Below are 10,595 nucleotides of genomic sequence, written 5' to 3' on the forward strand. Positions count from 1 at the left end.
CGTTTTAGTTATCCTTCATTTGTAGTTGAAATTGTTTAATGTTTAATGTTTTGGTCAAGAATGAGATGCATTTGAGGTTGTGCCTGTGTGAGAAAGTAGATCAAGATTCAATCATGTATAACAGAAGAAGTCTTTATGTCTATTACATGAAGAGTGCTTTTTTCACTAGTTAGAGGGAAACAAAAAATGTTTAGGATCCATTACGGTTCATTAATGCATCTATATTATTTTGGCTTCCATTTTGTGCAAAAATTATCTAGAAGATGTGTAGCTTTTCAAGGCCTATATTCATTCTTTTAACCTATGGAGCTTATAGGCTATTTCATATAGTCATATACTCATGTAATTTGTGAACAATCTATGCCAGGTTACCCCTATAATTTGGATTTCGACTACGGTGCACTCTCTCAACTTCAGCACTTCTCCATAAACAACCTGGGAGATCCATTCATTGAAAGCAATTATGGAGTCCACTCCCGGCAGTTTGAAGTTGGTGTTTTAGACTGGTTTGCCCGGTTATGGGAAATAGAGAAAGATGAGTACTGGGGCTATATGACAAACTGTGGTACTGAGGGCAATCTCCATGGCATCCTAGTTGGGTTAGTTTTAGTTTGACTTTGTTCAATATTTTGTAAATTTGGAAAGAACACGATTATATTGTTAAATATGACATTTGCAGGAGAGAGGTCCTTCCGGATGGGATTTTGTACGCCTCACAAGAATCACATTATTCTGTATTTAAAGCTGCACGTATGTACAGAATGGATTGTGTGAAGATTGCAACTCTTCATACCGGAGAGATTGATTGTAATGATTTTAAGGCCAAGCTGCTTCTTCACAAAGATAAGCCAGCTATTGTAAATGTGAACATAGGCATGTTTCTTTATCTCTATTGCCCTTCCTCTCCCGCCCTTTTTCTACTTTGCTGATTTGGCTCATACATACAGAACTTTGCAGGTACAACTGTAAAAGGAGCAGTGGATGATCTTGATCTGGTGATAAAGACACTTGAAGATACTGGATTTTCACGTGACAAATTCTACATCCATTGTGATGGGGCCTTGTTTGGTCTCATGATGCCTTTTGTGAAACTTGTAAGTTTCTCTTGTTCACGGTACCAAAAATCTTTAAACTTCAGACATGTGCTGTTGAAGTCATATTTGCTATCCCTCTGTTATCTAATTGGAACTCCTATGTATTATTCTACTTTTGTTGTAATTCGTTGTTTTCCATGTCAGCAAATAGCATTTTGGTTCTTGCACATAACCTTGTCTATGCTATTATAGCTCATTGTTGTTTGTCTTGCATTTAACAATTTACAAGTTTAATTGCTTGCCAAAACAAGATTTGAGACCAATTCCTTTAGTGTTGTACATCTTACCATCTTATTTGAGTTTTTTTTTATATAAGCAATGATGTTGATTATTCTATATTTTGCAATATCAGGCACCAAAAGTCTCTTTTAAGAAGCCCATTGGTAGTGTTAGTGTTTCTGGCCACAAATTTGTGGGGTGCCCAATGCCTTGTGGTGTTCAGATAACAAGATTGGAGCATATCAATGTTCTTTCCAATAATGTAGAATACCTTGCTTCTAGGGATGCCACAATCATGGGTAGCCGGAATGGCCATGCTCCCATATTCCTATGGTATACCCTTAACCGGAAAGGATACAGAGGTTTCCAGAAAGAAGTGCAGAAATGCCTGAGGAATGCACACTACTTCAAGGACCGCCTTAGGGAGGCCGGAGTTGGTGCAATGCTTAATGAGCTGAGCAGCACAGTTGTGTTTGAAAGGCCACATGATGAGGAGTTTGTACGGAAGTGGCAGTTGGCATGCCAAGGAAACATAGCACATGTGGTGGTGATGCCAAACATCACTAAGGGCAAGCTTGATGATTTTCTGAACGAGCTTGTGGAGAAGCGTGCTCAATGGTTTAAAGATGGCAAGTTTCAACAATATTGCATTGCCTCAGAAGTGGGTGAAACCTGTTGTCTTTGCCCTTTGCATAAGAGCAAGTAAAAGTTGTAACAGGTTCCAATCTTAGGTTCAAGGTTTTAGTTGGTTTATGGTGGGGCATATATATATCCATGTTTTATCGAGATTTTGATACACTTGATAACCTATCGATTTTCTTTATTATTGACATTTTTATTTGCACTTGATAGCAACTAGTTCTTAAAGAATTTTAGATTTGTCTTGTTATCAACATTCATTCAAAAAATTTATTGTTTAGCTATCTTATATATTACCTATTTAGCAGAAATAAAACAAACTACTGATGGTGGATTAAATTATCATACTTTAAAAATTTTGTAATCATAAAATATTATAAAAGTCACTTGAGAATTAAAATGTTAAAATGCATTCTTAAGAAACTAATTATTGTAATTTTATAGAACATCATTTGAGAATCAAAATTTCAAAATGCGCATCTGTTAAAATACTAGCATGTTATAACACTCAATTCAAGTTCATCAACATAATAAAACAGGTCATTTTTCTTTGGAAAAAGCGTATTAGTACAAAAGAAAAATGAAGATATACAACTACATGGATCCAGTGTTCATCAATTACACTGCCTTGTTTTGCGTCAAATCCAAATTGTGAACACTACAATGTAGCAGTAAAAAACTTGCTTCCAAATTCTAATAGTGCTCGTAATTCGTAAGTCTCAGATTGCACAAGAGAGCAAACCACCTGTGATTTTTTGCTTCTGTCCTTTTAACTTTGGAGCTACTCATTTATATTTCATCATCTTTTTTAAAGAATAAAATGTGTAGTTTATTTCAATGAATGCTTCATACGTTAACAATATTTTTCTTTTTTGACTGAATATCTATTGTATAACATGTATATAGTATATTAATATGTCCGATCCAACACATCAAATAAACTCTGATCTTTACTCGTTAAGTAATTACAAGATAGTAGCATAACTACTCTCCACTCAGATTATTATCCATCTACAAGTCACTACCTATACTCATCAGCAAGGAAAGGATACTTAGTCTAATCTCATCTAATTTCATCTCACATGATCCTTAACCTAATATCTCTTACAATCTATAATTGACTTTTTTAGGAGTATCTAGAAGTACGCTTTCCACTGTTAAAGACTACAAACTTGGAACTAAAAAAGTAACGACAAATTTTGTTTTAGTTAATATTTGATTATAAAAGATTCCATTATATTATTAATTCACTAATTCGACCAAAATTTATGCACGTAAAAAAGATGTGACATTTTATTTCTCTAGTCACAATTGCTGCTGATTGTATATTCTGTCATAATCTAATTGTAATCAGATTGACTTTGGTGATCCTTTTCTTCTAATAAAAAAACAAATGGCCTGTTGATTCCGTGTAGAGAACACGTACCAAGGTTTTTTATTTTTTACTTTCAAAATGCTCAATTAATGAATGCATGATGCAAGACTAGACCATGGGTATTTTTTTTTTATTAAAAAGGAGGGCCAAAGGCCCAAAACAAAAGCCAACTACGTTGGCACCACTCTCACACTCTTCCTTCTACCTTTGTCATCAGTAAGGAGAGGCATCAGGAAAGGGGGTAGAGTTGCAAAATAGAGAAGGCTGGTCGATATTGACTGAGCTTGCTTTGCCAGTGCATCAGCACAGAAATTAGCTTCGTGAAATACGTGCTTAAACGACACATAAGTCATTTTGCTGCAGAGATCCTCAATGGCCCTAATCAGAGAAAACGTATGATGGTGGCTACTAGATGACCCGTCAATTAATTTCAACGCACAGGAAGAATCAGTCTCTATCTGTAATCTGTTGATTTCCAGCTCCACTGCTAGCTTCATTCCGATGTAGATGGCCCAAATTTCTGCAAATGTTATGGTGATTCTTCCAATTTTCATCATGAAGCCCACCACGAGGTTACCATCTCCATTACGAAGGAGGCCGCCGCAAGTTCCAAAACCAGCGGGTTGGATGACTGAGCCGTCAACATTTAGCTTTATGCACCCATCCACTGGAGGTTCCCAACCGACAAGGTAAGCCTTAGCAGGGTTGAAAATTTTTTTTTTTGCTCTCAGTGAGGTTTATCATATTGTTGTATTACTCTGCCAAATAACTAGAAAGATTATGCACATGAAGGCTGGTAGAAATTTCTGAATTGAAAACTAAATCATTCCGGGCTTTCTAAATATTGTTGTAGACAGTAACAAAGAGGGTAGGCCAAGGAGTCCCACTAATTTTTCGAGTGATCTTGAAGAGATTTGTCTTTAGCCAATCTTGCAAAGGTTGATTAAAGAAACCTCGGGGAAGAGCACTGGTTGACCTGCTAGTCCAGACACTGCAGGAATAGGAACAGTCGTGCAGCACATGGAGCAGAGTCTCTTCATGATCCGGACATCTGGGGCAACTTCCAACCATGGTAAGACCTCTTGTCCTTCCCTTAGAATTTGTAAGAAGATCATTATGGTAGATTAGCCAAGTGAAAGCTCTTAATCTTTGAGGAACTTTAATTTTCCAACACAAATTAAAATTTGTGTCTGATTCTCCATCTCCACTGTAATAAGTAGAATATGCTGATTTGATAGAAAATTCTCCATTAGTATAGGGTAACCAGCTAATACAGTCCGCACCAAGAGAGTAGTGAGGAGCTTTTAGCGTGCGAATAATCTCAGAAATATCTTCAGGGAAATAGCTATTTATCATCTCCCAATTCCACTCCCCATCCCCATTAGTAAAACTTGAGAGCTTCTCGACCATTCTATCTGCAGCGATAGGGCATAAAGATACATCTTTTAGGCTGGTAATTTCTGAAACCCAATGATCAGTCCAAACTGCAATAGATTGTCCATCCCCAATTCTCCAGATCAAATTCCTTTGAAATTGGTTCCAGACTTTCACGATTCCTTTCCAAGCGTTTAAGCAGTTGGCTTTTCGATAGACTTTGGGAATCAAGTTCTCGCCACAGCCGTACTTGGCTTTGAAAACTTTAACCCACAAGCTATCAGATTTCGTCATGAGTCCCCAAGCGAGTTTCATGAGAAAAATGTTATTTGTTTCTTGAGCTTTGTGAATGCCTAACCCGCCTTGATCTTTCGGTTTACACACGGTGTCCCAGCTTAGAGGGTGAATTTTCCTATCTTGATCACTTGAATCCCAAAGGAAGTCCCGACAAATTTTATCAATCTTGTTGCAGACTTCGATCGGAACCTTCATAGTTTGCATAACATAACTTGGAATAGAAAATAAAACGGATTGAACAAGCGTTGCTCTTCCTGCCATGGATAAGGTCTTCATGTTCCAACTAGAGAGTTTGGCTTGCATCTTGTCAATGATATGTTGAAAATGCTGTTTACTACACTTCTCGTGGATCAGCAGAACACCTAAGTATTTTCCCAAATTGCTAGTGAGGGGAATCCCTAGTTCTTGGCTAAGCTCTTCTCTGATATTGCAGTTCACATTTTTGGAAAAGAAAATGCACGACTTATTGAGGCTAACTTTTTGTCCTGAAGATTCATAGAAGATTTTTAGCGCCTCCTTGACAACACCAACTTGGTCCTGGTTAGCTTGCACAAAAAGTACTATGTCGTCTGCAAAGCAAAGATGAGAAAGATTAGGGCCATTCCTAGACATCTTTATAGGTTTCCATTTTTTATTTTCAATAAAAGAAAGGATAAGATGTGATAGTCTTTCAACACAAAGTACAAAGAGATAGGGTGATAGGAGATCTCCCTGTATTATTCCTCTGGATGGTGTGAAGGCCTCAGAAGGAGACCCATTCCAAAGAAGGCTCATGCTAGGAGACGAAATACAGAGATTAATGAGCGTGACGATTTCTTCTGGTATTCCAATATCCCTAAGCGTGTCAATAATAAATAGCCAGTTTAGTTTATCATACGCTTTCTCCAAATCTATCTTTATGGCCATAAGTCATGTGCCTCCATTCCTGGTCCTCATAGTATGGACAAATTCCTGCGCAACTAAAATATTATCCGCACTAACTCTGCCTGGGACAAAGCTAGCTTGGGTATTAGCAATCAAACTGTTCAAGTGAGGTTTCAATCTATCAGCAACAATTTTAGTAACAATTTTATAACACACATTACAAAAACTAATAGGCCTAAAATGAGTAAAATTTTCAGGGGAATGGGTCTTAGGAATAATAGAGATAAAAGTCCGGTTGATGTGAGCTATATTCTCTGGCTCTCTAAAAATCAACTTTATCCACTCAGTAAGGGACTCAGCCACAATCTTCCAAGAATGTTGAAAAAACTTGGCAGGTAGCCCATCGCTTCTTGGAGCTTTTCAACTTCCCATACTAAAGGCTGTCAGCTTTATTTCCTCTATTGTGACTTCTCTTACGAGTTGTTGCTTTCCTTCCTCTGAGATAGTAGGGAATCGACCTGCAATAGAAAACATAGGCAAATCAGGATTATATTGATCAGGTAAATATAAAGATTTGAAAAAAGAGGCTCCCATAGTCTTAAGAATATCCACATCTTCAATCCAACTTCCCTCATCATTCTTTAGAATAAGGATTTTGTTTCTCTGTCTTCTTCCATTAGCTTTCTGATGGAAGTACTTAGAATTCTTATCGCCAAAATTTATCACATTACATCTAGACATTTGTTGTCAATAGCTTTCCTCCTGAATAGTAATAATCTCATACTCCTTCCAAAGATCCTTCTGTAGCTTTTCTAAGAAAGGATTCGTATTGAAAGAGAGGCTGCAATTAATACCATCCAGCCTTGTGAAAAGCCTACGCTTCTTTTGAAAAATATGTCCAAAAGTGTGAATATTCTAATATTTGGCATTTCTCACAAAAACTGAAATATTTTCCAAAAGGTTTCCTTGTTTGTCCCAACTCTGCGCCACCAGATTGTTGTAATATTCATGAATTAACCAAGGTGCCAGCAAGCGGAACGGTCTCTCCCCTCCTTGGACAGTGGCGATGTTGAAATCGAGGAGAAGTGGTAAGTGGTCAGACTTGAGCTTTGGAAGGTGTCTAACCCCTGCTGTCGGAAACAAACTACAAAAATCAATGTTACAAATGAATCTGTCCAGTCTTCTCTTGACCTTTCCTCTCTACCAAGTGTACGGTGGGCCAGAGAAGTCTAAAGAATTTAAATTGCAATTTCTCATGCAACTAATGAATCTATTGGTATCTTGTGAGAGGTTAGAGTTTCCCCCAGTATCATCCAAAGTGGCAACCGAGTTAAAATCCCCTCCAAGACACCAAGGGCCATTAATCCCCATAGCTAACTCTTCTAATTTATTCCAAAGGCTGCTTCTATTTCTTACATGAGGGCTACCATAAATAGCAGTAAGCCACCATGGTTCCTCTTGTTTATATCTAACTTTCAAGTGCACAAACTGTTTCTCAATGATCTCAGGTTCGATATTCTAAAGAGACTTGTTCTAAAGGCACCAAATGCCTCCCGCAAAACCATCAGCGTCACTAATGCACCAGGAATCGAACCCTAGCTTCTTGATAGTAGCTTCCGCTTTATGTCCTGAAATATGAATTTCCAGTAGAAAAATTAAGTTAGCATGATATCTATAAACAAGGTCTTTAATGATAAAAGAGAACCCCTTAGAGGCAGTTCCTCTGCAATTCCAAGAAATAATATTCATGATAACAAAGGAATAGGGAAAAGAAAAATCCTCCTGAAGAAACCAGGAATTTAAGCCTCCATAGGCCTGTGGTCAGGAGAAACAAGCTCCTTCTTTCTCTCGAGAGTTGAATCAACTCCTTCTTGGGATTGGACTTCCATCATGCTTTCATCCAGGTTTAGTTCTCCCGGGTCTGGTGGCTCTTGTAGTTCACCAGCACTCTGTTGTCCATAGGCTCCTCCGCCCATGAATTTTGATATAAGGGCAGTGGTGTGGGGGTCAGAGAGGTCAGTGATGTTCAGGTGGGACTCCTGTTTGCTTTTAGCAATTTCTTTGCTTAATCTGGAAAACTGTCTCTAATAATCTTGATGTTTGACTTCCTTCTCTTTTGAAAGATTTTTATGCTTATTTTGAGATTCTAACTTATTTGGTTTCAAACCTGGTTCAGCCTTCTGTTTTTCCTTTGTTTGATGATTCTGATTTGGTTTATTTTGTATTTTCTTGCTTATGTCAGCACCCTTCTCCTTAATGATGGTGATGGCTTGTTTCTGTTTCTGTGCAGATCTTGCATTATTTGGTTGATTATTCTGTTTGATATGGACCTGCGTGTAATTTCTTTCCTTTTCCATATTTGGTTGGCTAATTTTTCCTCCATTGTGGGCCTGCTGACCCTCTCTTCCTTGATATTCCTCTGCCAAATTTTGAAATCTGGATGCACTTTCACCTTCCTTTTTTTCTTTAGGAGTATCCCCCATTTTCGGCTTATTCCTTCTTTGACTTCTCTTAACTAACATCCATGAACCAAACAAATTTTCTGCTTGATTTTCCTCTCCAGCCGCAACGGTCTCATTATTTAAAGCAGATTCTTCTCCTTTTTTGGAAATGTTCTTTGGGATTTCAATGTCTGGATTCTGATTCGGTGTGACTAATTACTCTTTCCTATTTTGTTGATTCTTCCCATTAATGGTTTCCTTATTTTTCTCCTTTTCCTTTTCAGCATTTGCCGCTAATCCTCCATCTCCACTAACCGCCGCCGCTGCCACCATGGGGATGACACCTGCGGATTCCTGACATTGATCAAGCTTGTGACCGTATCTCCCGCACTTGAAACAGATTTCATGAAGGCCCTCGTATTCGATGTGGAATTCTTTTCCTAAAGCTAAGAAAGAGGGAACTAACTTGTTCTTTAGATCAATCTCAACGCAAATACAAGCAAATTTTCCTCTATAGTGGATGGAGGTTAATTCGTCAACTTTAAGCATTGTACCCAAAGATTTTCCAACCTTCCAGAGGAAATATTTGTTGTACAACTCTGCTGGTAAATTAGGAATTCGTACCCACACAGCAATTTTCTGTACTTGTGTCTCCATTGGCATAAAGAGGGGGGTCTCCATCTTTGCACAAGAAGGTAGTGGTCCGCTATCATCCATGGCCCTTCAAACAAGGCATGTCCATAGTCTTCTTGACTTCCGAAGCTCACAAGAAAGAAGTTTCCCACTAGATCCATGACCCGGATAAAGCCTTTCTTAGCCCACCTTCGCTGCACCCATCGGTCTATAGCCTGGAGATTAACCAGTTTTCCAAGAGGCTTGACAATCAAAGAGAACTTCCATGTTCGACACCATTCTTCATATTCTTCTAGAGACACCTCAATATTAGGCTTTGGATTGAAGGGAGTCTGATTCTCCATATTCATATCCATGGGGTCGGATTTAGCGATATAGTCCTCTGCCACAAGTTCAACAATTTCATCAGGATTTAGTTTTTCAAATCCATTGTTGACTACCATATCACGATATGATTTGATCGACTGTTGATCAATTTCTGGGACGATGGTGTTCTTAATATGTTGATCGGTTGTAGGGGTTTCATCTGACTCTATCTCTGTTTCTGTAGACTTTTCTTCGATACCTTCCATGGGGCTGTCATACTAATTAGCCCCATCCATTTTTACTTTTTTTGTGCTCCTGGTGATGAGGTCTTCTTCTTCCGGCGATCTCTTGTTGATTTCAAAAGGTTGGTTTTCGGTGCTCATAGAGAGATTTTCCTGGGAATTCAGATTACATGTACATTTATTTAGACCATGGGTATTTGGCATATTGGATATGTTTAATGGACGGTCATGGTTAGAGAACATAATGTATTGCTTAATCTATGCTTATTAATTAGCATCTGGAATTATGCCAAAACAGATTTTACTTTTTAGTACAACTTCAGTAGCTAAATTAATGAAGTTGCGGGTGATATAATTGAAGTTTGGGGTAAAGTATTAAATCGGTCTTCTACATTTGGACATAATTCTGTTTTGATTTTTAAGATTTAAAGTGTCTTATTTGAATTTAAAAAAGTTTTATTTAGCTTTAATTTAGTCCTACCGTGATTTCAAAGTTAAATAATTAACGGAATATCTAATCTGTAGAACAAGTACAAATTTGAAAGGCACAAAATCAACCGTAGATGTATCAATACATTTATTTATCATTCTCCTTAATTCTATAGAAAACATTTCATTTAAATTGTAAGAAAAATGATAAATAAATGTATTGATACATCCTCGGTTGATTTTGTGCTTCTGCTTGTACTTGTTCTCTAGATTATCAATCTTGTTCGTAGGACATTCCATTAATTATTTTTTGATCTCACGGTGGGACTATATTAAAGCTAAATAAAACTTTTTTTTATTCAAATAAAATACTTTAAACTTTAAGAACCAAAATAGAATTACGCCCAACGTAAAATACTAATTTAATACTTTACCCTTAAATTTTGTATATACTCACTTACATTTTGAATTATTCACTTTATATCGTTGCAACTTTGGAATCCACTGCGTAAAAATTTCAACTAATATTCCTTGAGATTGAATTGAAACATAATTCATTAATAAATGTATAAAAATATTATTATAGATCAAAATCAACCATTAAAATTAGTCATAATATATTTATATATAAATATATGTGTAATTTAATTTATTTTTAATATATATTTATATTTTAATATAT

General features: G+C 37.0%; 2 protein-coding genes across 4 annotated transcripts in view; one reads left to right on the forward strand and one right to left on the reverse strand.

The window, feature by feature from the left end:
• LOC107627623 (serine decarboxylase 1-like) overlaps positions 1-2,162 on the forward strand; it is a 17,638-nt gene extending 15,476 nt beyond the window's left edge. Inside the window, exons 3-6 of one of the 3 annotated variants that reach the window (XM_016330451.2) lie at positions 368-599; positions 680-873; positions 958-1,094; positions 1,447-2,162. In XM_016330451.2, coding sequence (XP_016185937.1) covers positions 368-599; positions 680-873; positions 958-1,094; positions 1,447-2,019 — 1,136 coding nt within the window. In that variant the 3' untranslated portion in view covers positions 2,020-2,162. The remainder of the gene's footprint in view (positions 1-367; positions 600-679; positions 874-957; positions 1,095-1,446) is intronic. The other 2 variants (XM_021119353.1, XM_021119348.1) reach the window with 2 other exon arrangements.
• On the reverse strand, positions 8,520-9,508 carry LOC107648652. The gene is made up of 2 exons (XM_016352457.1): positions 9,126-9,508; positions 8,520-9,024 (listed from the first exon to the last, which is right to left on the reverse strand). Exons 1-2 carry the CDS (start codon positions 9,506-9,508, stop codon positions 8,520-8,522), a joined length of 888 nt encoding a protein of 295 aa, XP_016207943.1.

This window comes from Arachis ipaensis, chromosome B01 (assembly GCF_000816755.2).
Source record: "Arachis ipaensis cultivar K30076 chromosome B01, Araip1.1, whole genome shotgun sequence".
In the NCBI taxonomy this organism is placed as follows: Eukaryota; Viridiplantae; Streptophyta; class Magnoliopsida; order Fabales; family Fabaceae; genus Arachis; species Arachis ipaensis.